The sequence below is a fragment of the Triticum dicoccoides genome, chromosome 5B (assembly GCF_002162155.2).
Source record: "Triticum dicoccoides isolate Atlit2015 ecotype Zavitan chromosome 5B, WEW_v2.0, whole genome shotgun sequence".
Lineage (NCBI taxonomy): Eukaryota > Viridiplantae > Streptophyta > Magnoliopsida > Poales > Poaceae > Triticum > Triticum dicoccoides.
The window spans coordinates 569,956,195-569,977,936 of NC_041389.1; the positions used below are offsets into that span (position 1 = coordinate 569,956,195).

Genomic DNA, 21,742 nt, shown 5'->3' on the forward strand with positions numbered 1-21,742 from the left:
ACGAAGTTTGGGGCTAGATCGTGGAAATCTAGCCCGTAGTAGAACATGAGCCCGCGGACGAAGGGATGAAGCGGAAACCCCAGTCCACGGACGAAGTGGGCAAGGAACACGACCCTCTCGTGGGGTCCCGGAGTTGGAGTGACCTACCCGTCGTCTGGTAGCTGGTGCGCTATGTCTGCGGCCAAGTATCCGGCCGCCCGAAGATTCGCGATATCCTTCTCCTTCACGGTGGAAGCTACCCACTTGCCTCCTGCTCCGGACATGTTTAGCTGTGCGGAGAAGACTTGGGCTAGGGCGCTAGAGCTCGAGGGGGCAAGAGTGGGCAAAGGAGGAAGAAGGCGTGGGTAAAAATGGGGAATTCTTATCCCTTTATAGAGGCGACGGAAGTGGTGCGCCTCCCCACTTGCCCGTTGAGAATCGCTTACTTCCCAAGCGCCACGATTGATGGCACAGTGGGATTACCCATACCCGTATTGATGAGAATCCCGTGATAAGAGGACACGATCTCTGCTTTGACAAGACGTGTCAAGGAAACCGCCTCGCAATACGCGCTGTGACTGGTTGTGACATATCACGTCGTCTAAAAAGTTGTCAGCTGAAGTATCATTCTCTCTATGGTGGTATGTAAAGATCATTTTTGCATATCCGGACACGGTCCACGTGTTCGATAATAACCTTGGAGTATTCGGAAGGAGGAACCCGCCTTGCAATGCCGAAAACAAGACTGCACGCCGGACTCATCATCATTGAAGCCTGGTTTAGGGGCTACTAAGGGAGTCCTGGATTAGGGGGTATCCGGACAACCGGACTATATGCATCGTCCAGACTATTGGAGCGTGAAGATACAAGACTCAAGACTCCGGCCCGTATCCGGATGGGACTCTCCTTTGCGTGGAAGACAAGCTTGGTGATCCGGATATTATATTTCCTTCCTTGTAACCAACTCCGTGTAAACCCTAGCCCTCTCCGGTGTCTATATAAACCGAAGAGGTTGGTCCTTAAAAGGCCGATCACAATTACAATCATACCATCATAGGCTAGCTTCTAGGGTTTAGCCTCTACGATCTCGTGGTAGATCTACTCTCGTACTACTCATATCTTCAATATTAATCAAGCAGGAAGTAGGGTTTTACCTCCATCGAGAGGGCCCGAACCTGGGTAAACATTGTGTCCCTTGCTTCCTATTACCATCAGCCTAAGACACACAGATCGGGACCCCCTACCCGAGATCCGCCGGTTTTGACACTGACAGGGGGCGAAGGGGTCATCTTGCGTATATCCATCGGGCCACCGCGAGGAACACAGAGGGGCTTTCGCCGCTGGCTAACTTGCCGGCGTCGAGGTAGATGTGGATCCAGCGTCTCCGGTGCCAGCAGCCTACCACCACTGCCATCTCGTAGGTCGTCGGATGCAGCGGAAGGAAGTCGTGCTACGCCGCCACCGAAACGCCATGACACATACCTCGCCTCCACCGGTCCACCACCTCCGACCACTCCGCCTTATCAGCCGATCCGCTCGAGAGGGGGGAACAGAAGCGATCCCACGGGGTGCACTCGCGCCGCCGTGACCGTGGATCCAGACCTGCTGCTCAATCTGGAGCGAGGGTGAGGAGAGGAGCTCGCCGGTGGTGGGGATAAGGTGAACGGAGAAGAGAGGGGCTGGGGTGCAGGCTGTTGGGAGGGCACCAGTGAGTGGTGGCGGCGGCCGCCGAGGGAGAGGGAGAGGAATCCGGGCGGTGGTGAACGGGAACCAGGGCGATCCGTTTCTCTTTTTTCCTCTTCTTCGGGTTTCTTTTTTTCACCTCACACAGTAAAAGAGACAGGTGGACATCACCAGGAGGCGCCCTTTGCGCCACCGTTAATGGGTTGTATATGGAGTTTTTGAACCTGAGCTCACATCCTTTCTGATGAACACTAAATCTAGAATAGTAAAAACACAAAATTTTCTGTTTTTTATAACACTGATGAATGTTTTAACTGCCTGCAAACTTTTGTGGCAAAATAACATTTGTGGATGTCCGAAAAAAATGATGCTTTGACAAGAGTATTGTTGGAAGCATTGCTTTTTTTCACCGGATCTCCACGAATGTCATTTCATCACAAAAAAATTATAGGAAGTTAAAACATTCATCTTTTTACTATTTTAAGAATTTCGCTGTTCATCATAGAGCATGTGATCTTGGGATCAAAAGAGCACTTTGGCAGTATCTTCATCTTCACAAATATTCATCACAGAGACTTGTAGCACTGTAACTTCTCCGGGTGTCCACATCAAATAGGATATAATGCATCCAAGTTAAGTAGCAAGTGTATTCGCAAAAAAAAAAAGAAAGTTAAGTAGCAAGTGTAAATTAGTACGACATCATTTACAGGGAAAGCTCATATACGATTATAGTTGTAGCATGAGAGTTTTCATTTTGGGAACATGAAATTATCCTTTTCCTTTTAGCAAACAGACTGACTTCATTGACTAACATAGTAACAATTGACTGAAACTAAGAACTAAGTATATATTGTCAGCATATGCTTTTTACTCACTCTGTAAACTAGTAGTATAATGTAGAACTGCAAAAACGCCTTATATAAGTTTAGAGAAGAGGTAGTGCCATTTTATATCATTTTATTAGTTTCTTTTATATATAATATTATTTTTATTGTCGCCGGCCCTTTAACATTTTTTAGGGTATATCCGGCCCTTTTACATGGTACTGGTCTGTTACTAATACGCATCAGGCCCACTTTCCATCGTCACTAAACGAGGCCTAAGTAGGCCCGGCGCACAAACACTGAAACCGACCTCCCCTGCGCCCCCAATATAGACCGAACCAGATCGGCGGAGCGCCCCCAATTCCTCACTTCCTGCTTCCGCCCCTCCCCCATCTCCCCTCCTCCACTCGCGAGCGGCGGTGAGCCGACATACCCACCCCATCCCCGAGCGCCGCTAGGGTTGCGGCTCGCTCCGGCGATGGAGGACGACGAATATGAGGAGGGGATGGAGATGGATATGGGAGGGCACCAGCACCTCCAGCACCGGGGGTACGGAGCCGAGGAGGAGGTCGAGGGGGGATACGCCGGCGGCGGGGACGGGGAGGATGAGGAGGAGGAGGCGCGGGACGAGGAGGAGATTACCCAGGAGGACGCCTGGGCCGTCATCTCCGCCTACTTCGAGGAGAAGGGCCTCGTGCGCCAGCAGCTCGACTCCTTCGACGAGTTCATCCAGAACACCATGCAGGAGATCGTCGACGAGTCGGCCGACATCGAGATCCGCCCCGAGTCGCAGCACAACCCCGGCCGCCAGGCCGAGTTCGCCGAGGTTGCCCTCCCGACCATACCAAATATGGCTTAATTTTCGCTCTTAACTTGGCCGGTTAGGGTTTGGCGGCCTTGGTATGAGTAGCTGGTGACGGGCGGGTCTCAGATTAGATGGGGCGCTGCTCAAATAGATGGCCAGCTAGGGTTTTGCGGGAGTATTCAGCTGCTTGCTGGTGTTTATGGTGGGGGTCTGAGAATTTTGACAATGATTAAGCAACAAAAAAAAACCGTGATGGTGGTGGTTGGATTGAATTTTGATTCTGAAGGGTGGAATTGCTTGGCTGTGATTCAGATGAGACCTCCCTTTGCAAGCTCCCTTTCGGATAGGTGCTAAAGCTTGAATTTCAGAGTGTGGCACTAGGAATGCTTAGAATGAGTTTTGCAGACATGCTTGTTGGCTAGTTTCAGTTATTTCTCATGGGTATCTGTCTCAGGGTTTTGACTGTCAAGATGATTTCTGTTATTTTGCCTGTTTTCATCAGTGTAAACTGATGAAATTGTACTGGGAAATCCAGAAATATGTAATTATTGTGTTGTTATAATAGAGTTGAAGCCAACTAATTAATTTATTAAATATGTAATCACAAACTTTCAGGACCTTTTTAACACTGGTTGTGAGAAGGCACCTCGGTTCTTCTATACTCCATAGAAGAAATGTTACAAGTGAAATAAAGATATATTTATGCTGAAGGTTAGAAACTGAAATGGAGCTGGGGCAAATTCCTTTTTCCTTAAAAATGTGAAGAACTGGCTGGTCATTGTTGTTCTAGTCATTGTGTTGCCAGACTATGCCGTCCACTGAACACTGTATATTTCAAGTGTTCTCACTGGCTGTTATCTTAACAAAATGGCCTGCCTATGCGAACAAGAACTACACCGTTGATGTGGGTGCTGTTAAGCTTTAAGCAGTATAAGTGAATATATCCACGATGGTAACAGGGAATGAACTGCCCCACAAGTTCTGAAGATGAATGTTGTTTCTGGCTGGCATGATCAGAGTCCAACTTTTTTTGTTTTGTTTTCATGAGCTATAAGCCTTACATGAGCACGTTCACATCCTCTAGGATAGAAGTGCATGCCAACAATGGTGTAGACGTATTTCTGTTACTTAACAGAGAAAACACACACATAGACCCTCTGTGAGTTCATGGCAAATTCTGAATGTTGCTAATGCTACCATGTGCACACTTGCTAATGCCCTTTCAGTTTAAACCATGCTTTCTTCTTATTATTTTCGCCATTTTCCTTGAGCTATCACTTACGATGGTATTGATTCTTCTATAGACACTCCACAAGATCAGCTTTGGTCAAATCTATCTGAGCAAACCAATGATGACTGAAGCTGACGGAGAGACTGCTACCTTATTCCCCAAATCAGCAAGGCTCAGGAATCTGACATACTCAGCACCACTTTATGTAGATGTATCATACAGAGTTGTAAAGAAAGGACATGACTGTGAAGAGGTTACAGAAACTGCGGAGTATCCGAAAGTCTTCATTGGAAAGGTGTTGTGGCTAACAACTTGACACATGCTTGTAGTATGCGCTGTTTGTATTCTTTGATTTTCAACTGTTTTGCCTGTTGCAGGTTCCAATCATGTTGCGTTCTAGTTACTGCACACTGTTTCAACAATCTGAAAAGGATCTCACAGAACTTGGAGAGTGCCCTTATGACCAAGGAGGATATTTTGTAATCAATGGTAGTGAAAAGGTTCTCATTGCCCAGGAGAAGATGAGCACCAACCATGTCTATGTGTTTAAGAAGAGGCAACCAAATAAGTTTGCATATGTGGGTGAAGTCCGTTCAATGGCAGAGAACCAGAACAGACCTGCTAGTAGCATGTTTGTTCGGATGCTTTCCCGAGCAGGCGCGAAAGGGGTCAGTAACTTACTGAAGCCTTGCAAATAGTTCGTCACAGATGCATGTGTATCAGTCTAGGGTTGCCTTCTTACATGGCATACATATGTGGGAATGCAATGAGTTGAACTAATGTTAGGATCTTGACGCTATGAAGTGTTTCCTATGTTGCAGGGTTCATCTGGTCAATATATCCGTGCTACTCTGCCCTACATTCGTGCAGATATTCCCATCATCATTGTGTTTAGAGCACTAGGATTTGTTGCTGACAAAGATATACTGGAGCACATATGCTACGATTTCTCCGATACACAAATGATGGAATTGCTGCGCCCATCTTTGGAGGAAGCTTTTGTCATTCAAAATCAGCAGGTATTCCTTGAGCTATTGATAAGTGAAACTAAATTGTTCTTTATTACTTGCATTGATATCACATCTACTTGAATTTATGTCATGAAACTAAATTGTTCTTGCTTGCTAGGGCCTAGGGCACATCTTAAATTGAGCTTCGGTTGGAACTTAAGTAGTTATATAAGTTGCTACATTGATATTATTTCATGGGTAAAGCTTTGACAAGCCTTATCTGTAGGTTGCTCTGGACTACATTGGAAAGCGTGGTGCTACAGTTGGTGTAACTCGAGAAAAAAGAATAAAGTATGTCTCTACATTTTTTGCTAGAAGAGTAAATTTCTTTTTAGTACTGACCTCCTTAACTTAGGTATGCAAAAGAGATACTTCAAAAGGAAATGCTGCCCCATGTTGGTGTAGGCGAATTCTGTGAAACTAAAAAGGCATACTACTTTGGGTATGTGTTCCGTACTGCACATCAGTCTGTTGTCAATCAAAAAGTTTGCATTCTATGATACAGCTTGTTACAAAGCAGATAAGCTAATTTCCTACCTCACTATGCAGGTATATTATTCACCGCCTGTTGATGTGCGCTCTTGGTCGAAGAGCTGAAGATGACAGAGATCATTACGGCAACAAAAGGCTTGACCTTGCAGGTCCATTGCTTGGAGGACTGTTCAGAATGGTTTGTTACAATATGCCAGCAAATTTGAGTGTGTTTATATCTTCTTTTTTCTTCAGCTGGGAGCTTAATTATGTTCTTCCTTTCAAAATCAGCTTTTCAGGAAATTGACGAGGGATGTGAGGTCATATGTTCAGAAGGTTTCTCCCTTGTTTCAATGACCATGCTCTGTCTCTTTCTCAGTCCTGATAATTGCTAACTGCTGTTTCTGTTGAACCCAGTGTGTCGATAATGGGAAGGAAGTCAATTTGCAATTTGCTATTAAAGCTAAAACCATTACTAGTGGATTGAAGTATTCCCTTGCTACTGGAAACTGGGGACAGGCTAACCAAGCTGGCACAAGAGCCGGTGTGTCTCAGGTGTGTACATTTTCATGTCTCATTCACGTGTATGCTTTACTACAATTTGGTTTAGCGAACGAACGTTCCAATATGTGTTCTTAATATTTCTTCTTCTTTTGACACCAAGGTGCTTAATCGTCTTACGTATGCTTCTACATTATCACATCTTCGGAGGTTGAACTCTCCCATTGGGCGTGAAGGTTGATATTGCTCAAATTGTATCATACATTACTTCCCCATTGAAATTTGATCGCCTTAGGGTTATTGATCTTAATATCTTATTAACAGGGAAACTGGCAAAACCCCGCCAATTGCATAATTCTCATTGGGGAATGATGTGCCCTGCTGAAACACCTGAAGGACAGGTAAGTTATTCACATTTTAAAATTCTCTTTTGTCAAAGGAGTTGGTCAATGGTTTATATTGTATACACCTTTATTCAGGCTTGTGGCTTGGTTAAAAATCTTGCCTTGATGGTTTATATCACTGTTGGTTCTGCCGCAAATCCTATTTTGGAATTTTTGGAAGAGTGGGGCACAGAAAATTTTGAGGTTTGTTTCGCCTTCTCAATGTGTGCGCATGCATTTTCATTTGCTTATCTTACCCAAGGTTAAAGTTTCGTGTCATTTACCAGTTACAACAGTCACTGATTTGGTTCTTGATTCTTTTTTAACAGGAGATATCACCGGCAGTCATTCCTCAAGCTGCTAAAATATTTGTCAATGGTTGTTGGGTTGGAATTCATAGGAATCCTGACCTATTGGTGAAGACCCTTCGTCGTTTAAGAAGACAGGTTTGCACCCTGCTTCTCCTGTTTCATGCTAAAAGCTGCTGGCATTGTAGCAGAATGGATGAGTATTGAAAAAACATATATTATCTGCATAATTTGTATATTTAATAGTTTGGGGCACTCCATTAATAAAACTGATGTGATTTTGTTGCCCTTTCATATGCAACCCTAACTTTGTTATCTGCTACTATCCAAAGTAAAGATCATTTTCAAGATGTACGGTAAACATGTACATCTTGAATTTCTTTAGCATAGAACATGTTAAGAAGAAAGCCTTTAATTGCTGGTATGCGATTTTTAATGAGATCAAGCTCTCAAAATTACATGCTGAATGTTGTTAATTTCAGATTGATGTCAACACTGAAGTTGGTGTTGTTCGTGATATTCGTCTTAAAGAACTTCGACTCTATACTGATTATGGGCGTTGCAGTCGCCCGCTGTTTATCGTTGAAAACCAGAGGCTTCTAATTAAGAAGAAACATATCCGAGCATTGCAGCAAAGGGTCTGATATTCTTCAATTTATGCTAGTTTTTATTCAAATTTGAATTGGTATGCATGTATTTTTTTTTCCTCATATGCTTGTATATTATCCTACTGTATGGTCATCCAGGAGACTCCTGATGAGGGTTGGCATGACTTGGTTGCCAAAGGATTTATAGAGTACATAGACACTGAAGAGGAAGAAACTACTATGATCTCTATGACTATACGTGTAAGTTCTGTTTGCATTTGAAGTCTACCTGATTGAACAGTTGTGGGCTGACCAAGTTCTCCATTCTATTGGCATTCCTTTACATGAAACATCTTTGTTTCTTCGTTCTATTCGCATTTCTTTATGCTGAGGCTTTTCCTTCATCCTAGATTCATGCTCTGCTAGTAATGCCGACAAATTAAAATTTCAGGACCTTGAAACTTCGAGGCATAATCCAGGGGAGGCATATTCTGAGACTTATACGCACTGTGAGATCCATCCTTCATTGATACTTGGTGTGTGCGCATCAATTATTCCTTTTCCTGATCACAACCAGGTGACTCATCCCCTTGCATAATGCTAATCCACTGCATATGTTTTTAAACATGTCTAATTCATTTCTTTGATTACAGTCACCTCGTAATACATATCAGTCTGCTATGGGAAAGCAAGCCATGGGAATCTATGTTACCAACTATCAGTTAAGAATGGTGAGTGCCATTTGTCTTGGTATCTTGGTTTGATGGTCGGTCTTGGTTTGAACCTTCATCACCCACCATTTGGATTCAGGACACATTGGCCTACGTTCTGTACTACCCACAAAAGCCTCTTGTTACTACTCGTGCTATGGAGCATTTGCACTTCAGGCAGTTACCAGCTGGCATTGTAAGTAAACAATCTTAACTCGGGGCACTCTGTTTGCTCTTTTAATCATATTCTGGATCTTTGCATTTTATGTAATTATTAATATCTTGCTTTGGTGTTCTGTGAAGAATGCAATTGTTGCTATTGCATGCTACTCTGGATATAACCAAGAAGATTCGGTTATTATGAACCAATCTTCAATAGATCGTGGGTTCTTCAGATCACTATTTTTCCGCTCTTACAGGTACAGCTAGCATTTCAGCATATTCTAGTGTAAGCATGCCACCACTCATTTACCCAAATGCCCAATCTAATAATTCAAATTCCATATGCAGAGATGAGGAAAAGAAGATGGGAACTCTTGTCAAAGAGGAATTTGGTCGTCCAAATAGGGAGAACACTATGGTGATTTTTTGAATAATTCATCATGCATTTTCTCTAAGCAGATCTGATGAACTAACATTCTTGTATTTTTCCTTGTAGGGAATGCGCCATGGGTCTTATGATAAATTAGATGATGATGGCCTTGCACCACCGGTAAGTAGAGGCCTTGTTACTCTAGGCTTATCTTTATCACTCAATTGTGCTGCTGATTGCCTATAATGTATAGATAATTCATGTATCAGGGAACAAGGGTCTCTGGGGAAGATGTCATTATTGGGAAGACATCTCCAATTCCACAAGATGATGCTCAAGGGCAAGCTACTAGATACTCAAAGCGTGATCATAGTACTTCTCTGCGTCACAGTGAAAGTGGGATGGTGGATCAGGTTTGTTTGTTTTTGGCTTTCTGGCACCACTTTTATGTTTCTATGTGGTGTTTTCAGTTTCAAACAAACAGCTCCTAAGTAAGTTTGTTTGCAGGTTCTGTTGACAACGAATGCTGATGGTTTAAGATTTGTCAAGGTTAGAATGCGATCAGTGCGCATACCACAAATAGGAGATAAGTTCAGCAGTAGGCATGGTCAGAAGGGAACTGTTGGAATGACTTACACACAAGAGGACATGCCATGGACAATCGAAGGCATCACACCGGATATCATTGTGAATCCACATGCTATTCCATCCCGTATGACTATTGGCCAGCTGATTGAGTGTATTATGGGTAAAGTTGCGGCTCACATGGGAAAGGAAGGAGATGCAACTCCTTTCACTGATGTTACTGTGAGTAATCTTTTGGGGACTCATTGTTCTTCTACTCTAATTGTTCTCAAGAAAAATATATCAATGTCCTGATGTGATCTTTTAATAGCGTTTGTAACCTCTTGTCTAACTCGCATTTAAACTTAAACTTGCAATGTAGTATGTGTGTACTCATTAATTTTTAACTTACATTTCAGGTGGATAATATCAGTAAAGCACTGCACAAGTGTGGCTATCAGATGCGTGGATTTGAGACCATGTACAATGGTCATACTGGGAGAAAATTGACTGCAATGATTTTCTTAGGTCCAACTTACTACCAGAGACTTAAGCATATGGTGGATGACAAAATTCACTCTAGAGGTCGTGGTCCTGTCCAGATACTGACCAGACAGCCAGCAGAGGGGCGCTCACGTGATGGTGGTCTCCGTTTTGGAGAAATGGAGAGGGATTGCATGATTGCTCATGGAGCTGCATTTTTCTTGAAGGAAAGGTTATTTGACCAGAGCGATGCTTACAGAGTGCATGTTTGTGAGAAGTGTGGACTCATTGCCATTGCCAATCTCAAGAAGAATTCCTTCGAATGCAGAGGCTGCAAGAACAAAACTGACATTGTCCAGGTAAGTAGGAACTTTATTTTGCTCTGATCCCCCCTTTAGTTCATATTACTTGAATGCGAAAACCATATCTAGAAATACTACTAGGAACTTTATTTTTCTTAGGTTCATATTACTTGAATGCGAAAACCTTATCTAGAAATACTACCTCTGTACCAAAATATAAGGCGTTTTTGCAGTCTAAATTAGTCTTAAAAACGTCTTCACGGATAGAGTACTATGCTTCCAAATAGCCAGCCCCTTGAGCCATCTTCCTTGTCTCGCTTTGCCAGAGTTAGTAATCATACTGTCTTATGTTCTCTTGCACAGGTCCATATACCGTACGCATGTAAGCTCCTCTTCCAGGAGCTCATGGCGATGGCGATTGCTCCCAGGATGCTCACCCATGAGGTCAAGGGTGCGAGGGATAAGCACCGTTGAGCTTGAGTGTTGTATTCGGGTGCCTGACTGGAACTGTTTTCCGGGGTACCTTGTTGCGGAACTTAAGAATGAGTATAGCTCTTCTGATATGGATTTTGGTTCTGATGGCTAGGCATTTTGAAGAGCGATCATCCTTCTGATTGTGTCCTGGATACCGTCAGATACCAGACCCAGACATGAAGTTACTTAGGTTCTTTATTACATTAGTATTCATTTACTAACAGGACTAATAATGTGTTGTAACATCATCTTTTGACAGTCTTGGCTTTTAAGAGCTCAACTCGAACGATGTTTGTATGAAGACAGTTGCATGAATTTCTGGGTGAGGCATGAGTAGCCTTCTTATTACATTAGTGTTCATTTACTAACAGGACTAATAATGTGTTGTAATATCAGGAAACCAAGGAAACCCTGGAACGCATTTAATTTAGATTTTAGAAATTTTAATAAGGCATAACTTTTGAACTGTGTGTTGAAATTAATATCTGTTTTCACTGTTGGAACCCTTGCAACTGTTGTTCAAAACAAAATCTTGCATGGGTATGTTCTGACGAATTTTTTGTGTGCAACTGTGTAGGAATCAATGTGCAACTATATGATAGTTGATGTGCAACTTTTTCCTACTTGTGGACGTGCAATTTTTACTCATGCGAACAGATGTGGATGCATTTAATTCAGGTTTTTGTTTTTCAAAAAAAAAATCATAACTTTTGAGTTGAATATCGGAGTTAAGATCCGCTTTCACCGTTGGAACTAAGCCTGGGAATAGTTTGAACTGAAACTTAGTTTTTGGATTGGCTTTTGATTTGGTTTCTATAGGTTTGGTCTCTATTGGATTGAGATGGAAACCCGTTCGGTTTGGTTTGGGTTGTGCCTGAAAATGAACTGGATAGGTTTGGCTTGGATTCAGATTTCTTAGTCCAAAACAAGTGCAAACCATGGTTTGAGACCAAATCAAGCGATTAGTCTGAGCCGCGCGCCGCTTTCACCTCCAGCCAAATTTTCGAGACGCGATCGAACTTTGTTGTTGCTGCCCACATGGCCACACGCACTGCAAGACAGTTCACGTGTGTACGTATTCTACGCGGCGACAACAAAGTAGTGGCGACAAAATCGATCAATCCAACAGCAGCTGCTGCTGGCCGGAGACCGTCGGCTGTCACGAGCTTTGACTATAGTTTGACTAGATTCATGGTGTGCCCTGTCATGAATTTGTCCACGGTTTGAATCTGTGGGTTCAATCCAAAAGTTGGAAATGGTTTGGACTGTGTTGGACGGAGAGCATGTATAGTTTGGTTTGGTTTAGATTCTAGATGAAAATATCTGGGTTGGTTTGGTTTGGATGCGTGCCGTGTATTTCTATGGACTGGACTGGTTTTAGTTTGAATATCAAACTATTCCCAGGTTTAGTTGGAATCCACACAACATGTTCTTCAAAACTAAATCCCGCAATGGATATGTTTGGACAAGTTTTATTATGTGCAATTTAATCTCTGTTAGATGCAAGTGCCTAGCAGTTGATGTGCAACTATGTGAGAGTTGATGTGCAACTTTCTCCCTACCCATGGACGTGCAGTTTCACTGATGGCACCTCCACCCCCAACTTACCCCGTAGCAGTGAGATGTGCAACTTCGTTTGTTGCCCAGGCCAACTGCTTAGTAGTTATATGCAGCTTTCCCAGCCCGTGGATGTGTGGATTGCACTATTTGTTGTCTCGGCCAACTGCCTAACAATGAATGTGCAACTTCGGATGCTTCCTCGGCCAACTATCTAACAGTGATGTACAATTTTTCCCCATACCCCGTGAATGTGTAGTTTTTCCTGCTAGGACCTCGTTCGAACCATGCTGCTAGTGAGATGGCCCACTTTAGCGCCCAATCTGTATGCATCTTTTCATTATGCCTAGACGTGCAATTTTCACCTTCCAACTATTCCTGCCAGTGAGCTGTGCGACTTTGTGTGTTACTCCGACCAACTGTCTAGCAAATTATGTCCAACTCTATATGTTACCCCTGCCAACTCAAACTACACATCCACAAGTAGAAAGAGGAAGGAGTTGCACATCGACTCCAGACAGTCGGCTAGAACAACAGACTAAGTTACACATATTGCTGGTAAAGTGGGTGGGCAAGGTGTGCATGGAAAATTACACATCCACGAGTAGTGAGGGGGTTGCACATCGACGACTAGGTAGTTGGCTAAGGCAGTAAACTATTTGCACATCGTAAAAAGTTGGTTGTCATGGTTGTTATGTTGCAATCTCATAGAAAGTTAGATCATGCAACACTAAAAATTAGTTTCAAATTTTTTTGCACCATGCAGTATTAAAGTTGCACCATGCAGTAATAGAGATGCACCATATAACATCCAAATTGGCATCGGAAATTTTTTGTCAAAATATACCCATACGGGATCTAGTTTCAAAGATATCGTCGTAAGGATTCCAACGGTGAAAACGGATCTGAATTTCAACACACGTTTCAAAAGATATGACCTTTTCAAAATTTAGAAAATCCAAAATAAATGCACGTAGATCTGTTTTCTCTAAAGCAAAGTTATAGTGTGAACGCATTTATTGTTATAGTATACATGCGCTAGCAGACAAACCTTTTTCCACCTGCATGCGTATGAGCCGGCTGCTCAATTAAGCAAACAGGCGCGCGCGCACTGATAGGTAATTAGGCATTTTGTTGCCAGGGTGGATGTGTGCACCATATTTGAGAGTAAAATTTGTTTGAAGAGTATGGCGTTTTGGATATCGGCCTGCATTGAGGCCCAAAATTTTAAAAATTCAAAATTCAAAATTTTTGTTTTCAATTTTTTTTGAAAAAAGTGCAAGTAAACAAGGATGTGTGTAAAATTTCAGGATGAAATACGTTGAAATGCGACTTATACAAAAAATACAAATTCATTATCCATGAGGATGAATAACATCATGTAAAAGCCCTATTTGTTTTTTTTCACAACCCTCATTTCAAAGTATTTTGAGAAGTTACACACTTGTGCATCTATCTCCGTATTTTTATATTCCAAGTAAGTTGTGAGTAAAGTATCATAATGACCAAACTGTTGATTATAGGACAACAATGAAAATGTCGTTAAGTACTAACGACATGTTCCTTGCATACAGAGAAGATGAAGAGATTGTTGTAAGGGGTTACATCAATACAGGTTTGTTGTAAGTAGTGCTCTAAGCGATTTTTCTGTTTCAGTTAAATGATTTATGGTGGCACGGTAAGTTGGAATTGGTCCAAAAGAGTTACTGTGGTGAATTCTATAACAGAAGGCTAAGTATATTGTCGCTTTAAAAGCAACAATACTGGGCGATGAATCAAAGACTCATTTACGAACTTGGTATGTTATCTAGATGATTGTGCCAATGGACACTGTTCTCAATAGTGGTTCCATAGCTCAGTCTAAGAAATCAAAGGTCCTGCTAATGACTCAATATATACAAAGCCTATTTTCACATAAATTATGAATTATTGTGAAAGCATGATAGATGCATAGATTTGGAAATCATGCACACGGATCAGAAGTTGTCAAGATCTGCTAGGAAGAATATTATACCACAAGCAAAGCATGAACAAACACCAGATTGCCATTGGCGCAAATGAAAATGTGCTAACTAGATTATTAACTCTAGTGCAAGTGGGCTGTTGGAAATATGTCTTAGAGGAAATAATATTGTCTTATTATATTTCCATGATCATAATTAAGAGTTTATATTTCATGCTATAACTGCTATGATCCTGGAACATGTGATTCAGTGAAAAACTCATATGCATGTGTGGAATGATAAGCGGTAAAGAATAGGTTCCTAGTCTTGCCTCTAAGACTGGCTCAATTATTGTTCCTGATCATGTTTCCCAGATCTTAGGATATTGTTAAGTGTAACGATAGTCCTAAAACAACATTGAGAGTATGACATTAGAAGAACGATCATATTGAATCGACCGAAACTTGTTTGTCATACATTGAGATAATATCCGTCTGAAATCAATTAGTTCCTTAGACCATGAGAGTATTGTAGTCACTTCTTACCGTATGAAATACTTTGGGGCTACTCAAACGTCATCTGTAACACGATGATCATAGCGACAACTTGCAGGTTCATCAAAAAGTTTAACAAGGGACTAGATAGCTCAAGAGTGGGATTTACTCCTCCGACAATGGACAGATATTCTTAGGGCCCTCTCGGTGTGATGACATCCATTATCATCTGCCCAGACACATGTGACTACATCACGGGGATGCCGAAACACTTCAATGAGAAAGAAGAACAAAACCGGTAACGAGGAGAACGATATAGTGAGCATGTGTATGACTCGGGAGGATACCAACATTCTTCAGGTTTTCCAAGTATCGTGAAGCAAAGGGAACATCACATGATGACCAAAGATTCACTTGAACGTCATTCATGTAATCATAGGGATCGATGTGGTGTCCACGGTTTCGTTATCGGTCATTAAACTAAGGGGTTTAGTTCATGTCTATGTTTTACCGAACCTACGGGGTCACAAGCTTAACATAATCATGATCTATTGAGTGTTAGTAGGACGAGAGTATCGAGGATTTATTTGTGGAATTATTTCATTAATATTTGAAATAGTTTCGAGAGGAACCGGAAGTGTTTCGGGGTCACCGGAAGGGTTTCAGAGTTTATTGGGCAATATCGGGTATTATCGATAAATAATATATATGTGGAAATATTTTTCGAGGATGTTAAAGTAATAATAAAAGGCTCTAGTAATTTTTTGGAGGCTTTTATATTTAATTAATATCAACGAGCCTTGAAAGGCCATGTGGTGGAAGGTGAATTGGCCACAAGGGCCCAACGTAGGTGGCACCCCTCTCCCCATGGAAAGGAGAAAGGAAAGGCCGAATTAGAAGGGGGAAACCCCTCTCCTTGTGGCGCCCCCTCCCCCCTACAACCTATATATACTAGAGGTTTTGGGCACTTTTAGACAAAGAACTTTTGGAGTCTCCTCTAGTCCTCTAGTGTAGTTCTAGTTGATCCTAGTTGATCAATTAGAGCTTGACCTAGATCCTCTAATCCTCATAATTAGAAGCCCATCGAGGTTCTAATCTCCTCCCTCTAATTTTTTGGCGACGATTAGCTTTGGACGATGAAGCGCTGCCGGATCATGAAGACCGTACACTTGCAACCAAGTAGAGAGGATGTGCTTTCGGTCTTCCGTTTGCGGGATTGTTCGACTGCGGATCATGGACGGTTTGAGGGACTCCAAGTACAATCTACACCGACTCGTCTACTTTGGCTGCACTCCGGAGTCGGTGATGATCATGATCCAAATCATTTATGCATCTTCATATTGTTCCTGGATGATCGTAGGGTGTTTTTTTTGTTTTCTACTATGTTTCCCAACAAGGCTCGGGGGTCTGGAGGCTTCAGACCAACCTAGAGGGCCTGGGGCACTTTCCATGTAGCCCAATGTTTTGGTTATAACTTTTGCATATGACCTTGGATTGGGATGATTCAAAAATCAAAAGTGTCCTCGACGAGGCAAAGAATTTTCATGTTCAACACCTTTTCATTTTGAGGCCATAGTAGTTTTGTTCTTTGTTGTGCCAAAATTCCGGTGTCAACACTTCAATCTTTCTTGTGGTCGGATGACATGAGTTATTCTAAAAAATTGCTTATGAGTGCTAGCTAATTGTTAAAGACTACCAGATGGTTGAGCATGTGGTGTTTGCTAAAAAATCCCTAACATGGACTCTTCTGGATGAATCAACATAATACAATTGTTAAATGACTAAAGACATGGTTTGGAATGATCAAACAACTTTTAGTTGTTAAAATTTTGCATGTAAAGGATGTCACCTCATAAAAAATTGTAAGAGAGAGTTGTTGTTTAGAATGTTTGATCATTAAAGTAATAGTGATGTTGGCATTTTCTCACTCCTTGTTATTGACACCTCACTTCATAAACCGGTAGTTATGTTTACTAAGATCGGCATTCGCTTGGCGAGAAGCGGAGTCTAAGCTCGGGGGAGCTAATACGTCTACTTTGCATCACTATTTCTCAGTATAAATTACTCATTGTTAATAATATTTTACACATTATCACATCATTCTAATGCATTTTCCTGTTAATTTGTGTAATGCACCGAATGAGGGGAAATTGTTGGAATGCTCAAGAAAAGCACAAAAAAAGGATTAGTGAAGAATTTTTTTCCTAAAGCCGTAAAAATCATTTTGGAAGTTTCTCACGGGAAGAGAGCCAGGGGCAAGGGCCTGCCCGGGAGGTGTTTGTGTGGTTCACGTGGCCAACCCTTGGGTCACGCCAATATGCCACGCGGGGCCCATAGGGTTCCCTTAGGTGCCCCTTAACATTTTACCCTAAAACTTAACTCTGCTTTTACAAGATCTTTTTGGCACCATCTTTGTGGCAAAAATAGAGCGAGGCATTTTTTTGCTCTCAATGGTTGATTCTCTGGGATCCTTCTGAAGGAAATATGCCCTAGAGGCAATAATAAAGTTGTTACTTTATATTTCCTTATTTCATGATAAATGTTTATTATTCATGCTAGAATTGTATTAACCGGAAACTTGATACATGTGTGGATACATAGACAAAATACCATGTCCCCAGTAAGCCTCTACTAGACTAGCTCGTTGATCAAAGATGGTTAAGTTTCCTAACCATAGATATGTGTTGTCATTTAATAAACGGGATCACATCATTAGGAGAATGATATGATGGACAAGACCCATTCGTTAGCTTAGCATTAGGATCGTTCAGTTTTATTGCTATTGCTTTCTTCATGTCAAATACATATTCCTTCGACTATGAGATTATGCAACTCCCGGATACCGGAGGAATGCCTTGTGTGCTATCAAATGTCACAACGTAACTGGGTGATTATAAAGATGCTCTACAGGTATCTCCAAAGGTGTTTGTTGGGTTGGCATAGATCAAGATTAGGATTTGTTACTCTGAGTATTGGAGAGGTATCTCTGGGCCCTCTCGGTAATACATCATAAGAAGCCTTGCAAGCAAAGTGACTAATGAGTTAGTTGCAGGATGACGTATTACAGAACGAGTAAAGAGACTTGCTGGTAACAAGATTGAACTAGGTATGAAGATACCGACGATCGAATCTCGGGCAAGTAACATACCGATGACAAAGGGAATAATGTATGTTGTCATAATGGTTTGACCGATAAAAAACTTTGTAGAATATGTGGGAGCCAATATGAGCATCCAGGTTACGCTATTGGTTATTATCGGAGAGGTGTCTCGGTCATGTCTACATAGTTCTCGAACCCATAGGGTCCACACGCTTAACATTCAATGATGATATTGTGTTATATGAGTTATGTGATTTGGTGACCGAATGTTGTTCGGAGTCCCGGATGAGATCACGGACATGACGAGGAGTCTCGAAATGGTAGAGAGGTAAAGATTGATATATAGGACGATAGTATTCAGACACCGGAAGTGTTCTGGAGGGTACCAGGTACATATCGGAGTACCAGAGGGGTTACCGGAACCCCCTAGGAGAATATATGGGCCATATGGGCCATAAGAGGAGATCACCAGCCCACAAGGGGTGGCGTTCCCCCCCTATGGAAGGAGGCTGAATAGGAGAAGGAGAAGAGGGGGTTCGCCCCCCTTCCTTCTCTCTTTCCCCTTCCTTTTCTTCTCCGGCAATTAAGGAAGGGGGAAGCCGAATTGGGGAAGACCCCAAGTAGGATTCGACCGACGTGGAGCGCCCCTAGCTGCCTCTCCTCCCCTCCAACCTATATATATGTGGGGAGGAGGGTGCCTAGAGGACACAACATCCATTGTTAGCTGTTTGTGATAGAGGCAAAGGTGTCCCGTCTTTTGATGAGATGGTGGTTATCGTTTTTTGTGGGAGTCGACCTTGACGATCTGACTACGAACGTGTGAGACGTCGCGCCTTAGCAATCACTAAACCAGCTTCCGAGGGGTTATTGACCGTGCCAGAGCATGATCAACCTGACCACGAGGGTATGTTTTCCCGCGAGCAAACAAAGAATAAGCAAGAAACTGAGATTGCAATCTGGATATTGCGAATATAAGATGAAAGCTTTATTAATGAAGGTGGGGTTCTGTGACGTCTTTGTCTGGTCGTTGAACACAAACGAAGTACGTGAAGTTGCAGCTATGGCAGACTTTTAATCTAAACAAAACCCAAAGTCTAAACGGTGCCCTAAGGGTTGTATATATGGAGGAATAGGGGGGAATTTCATGGCCCTTGGGGGAGGGGTCCAAAACCAACCCTATCTATTGTTTCCCCACACATATGGACTCTAAAAATAGCCTATACTTATGTATTTCGAAATTACATGGGCCTGGCCCAATAATAAGGTGACGCGACACCTAGAATAGCCTCTGGAAAAAATTTATGAAGTGGCATCTTGTATATTTCATCCAAAGATTTATGAACTCATTATGGTGGCTTCAATGTCCTGAAATCATCACTTATAACTCCATTCTTGTTTCCCTTGCGCATGCCATCATCTCCATGATTGTTCTTGCTCCAGTGTCCATCCTTCTCCAAGCTAGGCCCTTCATTTGTAAGCAAAACAAACGTATCCAATTTAGGCAACATCATATTCTCATGAACATTAGAATCATTACCAAGAAACAAAAGTACCTAGTAATTCAATTGGCGTGCGCGAGCTCCAGTAATTGGTACAATATGTATAGTAGCAGGTACTATGGGTGTAACAACTGTATTGATATCCTCATCAGTGTGCAACGCCCCCTCCATAGTTTACACCCCCGGTCATATTCTTGCAGTGCTTAGGTGAAGCCCTGTGCGGATCACTTCACCATCACCGTCACTACACCATCATGCTGACGGAACTCATCTACTTCCTTGACACCTTGCTAGATCAAGAGGGCAAGGGACATCATCGAGCTGAACATGTGCATAACTTAGAGGTGCCGTACATTTGATACTTGACCGGTCGGAGCTAGAAGAAGTTCGACTATCAACTGCATTGTCAAACACTTTTGCTTTTGGTCTACGAGGGTATGTAGACACAATCTCCCCCTCTCGTTGCTATGCATCTCCTAGATAGATCTTGTATGAGCGTAGGATTTTTTTTTTAAATTGCATGCTACGTTCCCCAACAGTGGTATCCGAGCCAGGTCTATGCATAAATGATATGAACATGTAGAACACAAGGAGTTGTGGGCGGTGATCTTCATACTGCTTACCACCAATGTCTTATTTTGATTCGGCGGTATTGTTGGATGAAGCGGCTCGGACCAACCTTACATGTCCACGTACATGAGACCGGTTCCATCGATAGACATGCAACTAGTTTTGCATAAAGCTGGCTGGCGGGTGTCTATTTCTCATACTTTAGTTGAATCAAATATGACTGCGGCCGGTCCTTGTTGAAGGTTAAAACAACAAACTTGATAAATCACTGTTGTGGTTTTTGTGTCGTAGGTAAGAACGGTACTTGCTAGAAGCCCGTAGCAGCCACGTAAAACTTGCAACAACAAAGTAGAGGATATCTAACTTCTTTTTGCAGGGCATATTATGATGTGATATGGTCAAGACATGATGTGATATACGTTATTGTATGAGATGATCATGTTTTGTAAAAGTTATCGGCAACCGACAGGAGCCTTATGGTTGTCTCTTTATTGTATGAAATGCAAACACCATGTAATTGCTTTACTTTATCGCTATGCAGTAGCGATAGTTGTAGAAGCAATAGTTGGCGAGACAACCACGACACAATGATGGAGATCAAGGTGTCAAGCCGGTGATAATGGAGATCATGACGATGCTTTGGAGATGGAGATCAAAAGCACAAGATGATGATGGCCATATCATGTCACATATTTTGATTGCATGTGATGTTTATCTTTATGCATCTTATTTTTCTTAGTACGACGGTAGCATTATAAGATGACCCCTTAACTAAATTTCAAGGTATATGTGTTGTCCCTGAGTATGCACCATTGAGACAGTTTGTCGTGCTGAGACACCACGTGATGAACGGGTGTGATAGGCTCTACGTTCACATACAACGGGTGCAAGAAAGTTTTGCACATGCGGAATACTCGGGTTAAACTTGATGAGCCTAGCATGTACAGACACGGACTCAGAACACTACAGATCGAAAGGTCGAACGTGAATCATATAGTAGATATGATTAGCATAGAGATGTTCACCATTGATTACTACTCCATCTCACGTGATGATCGGACATGGTTTAGTTGATTTGGATCATGTATCATTTAGATGACTTGAGGGATGTCTATCTAAGTGGGAGTTCTTAAGTAATTTGATTAATTGAACTTAATTTATCATGAACTTAGTCCTGATAGTATTTGCATATCTATGTTGTAGATCAATGGCCCGTGCTACCGTTCCCCTGAATTTTAATGCGTTCCTAGAGAAAGCTAAGTTGAAAGATGATGGTAGCAACTACACAGGCTGGGTCCGTAACTTGAGGATTATCCTCATTGCTGCACAGAAGAATTATGTCCTTGATGCACCGCTAGGTGAAAGGCCTGCTGCAGGAGCATATGCTAATGTTTTGAACGTCTCGCAAGCTTGATCTGATGACTACTCGATAGTTCAGTGTGCCATGCTTTACGGCTTAGAATCGGGACTTCAAAGACATTTTGAACGTCATGGAGCATATGAGATGTTCCAAGAATTGAAGTTGATATTTCATCAAATGCCTGAGTTGTGAGATATGAAGTCTCCAACAAGTTCTATAGCTGCAAGATGGAGGATGACAGTTCTGTCAGTGAACACATACTCAGAATGTCTGGATATCATAATCACTTGACTTAGCTAGGAGTTAATCTTCCAGATGATAGTGTTATTGACAGAGTTCTCCAATCACTGCCACCAAGCTACAAATGCTTCA

The 21,742-nt window shown here is 42.2% G+C and overlaps 1 protein-coding gene across 1 annotated transcript; it reads left to right on the forward strand.

Moving 5' to 3' along the window:
* Window positions 1-2,843: 2,843 nt before the first annotated feature.
* Window positions 2,844-11,195, forward strand: LOC119311688 (DNA-directed RNA polymerase II subunit RPB2). The gene is made up of 25 exons (XM_037587360.1): window positions 2,844-3,312; window positions 4,596-4,817; window positions 4,900-5,190; window positions 5,344-5,541; window positions 5,759-5,823; window positions 5,888-5,974; window positions 6,082-6,202; window positions 6,295-6,339; window positions 6,421-6,558; window positions 6,668-6,740; window positions 6,829-6,905; window positions 6,984-7,091; window positions 7,217-7,333; window positions 7,678-7,833; window positions 7,942-8,043; window positions 8,234-8,359; window positions 8,436-8,513; window positions 8,593-8,688; window positions 8,796-8,911; window positions 9,003-9,072; window positions 9,151-9,204; window positions 9,294-9,437; window positions 9,532-9,831; window positions 10,008-10,430; window positions 10,737-11,195. The coding sequence occupies exons 1-25, from the start codon at window positions 2,965-2,967 to the stop codon at window positions 10,845-10,847; spliced, it is 3,666 nt and encodes a 1,221-aa protein (XP_037443257.1). The 5' UTR covers window positions 2,844-2,964; the 3' UTR covers window positions 10,848-11,195.
* The last annotated feature ends 10,547 nt before the right edge of the window (window positions 11,196-21,742 follow it).

Excerpts from the sequence above, each read along its gene's own strand:
- LOC119311688 (XM_037587360.1), top strand. The coding sequence starts at position 2,965 with ATGGAGGACGACGAATATGAGGAGGGGATGGAGATGGATATGGGAGGG. Across the intron at positions 3,313-4,595 it reads GCCAGGCCGAGTTCGCCGAG|ACACTCCACAAGATCAGCTT; the intron begins GTTGCCCTCCCG and ends ATTCTTCTATAG. Across the intron at positions 8,689-8,795 it reads GGCAGTTACCAGCTGGCATT|AATGCAATTGTTGCTATTGC; the intron begins GTAAGTAAACAA and ends TGTTCTGTGAAG.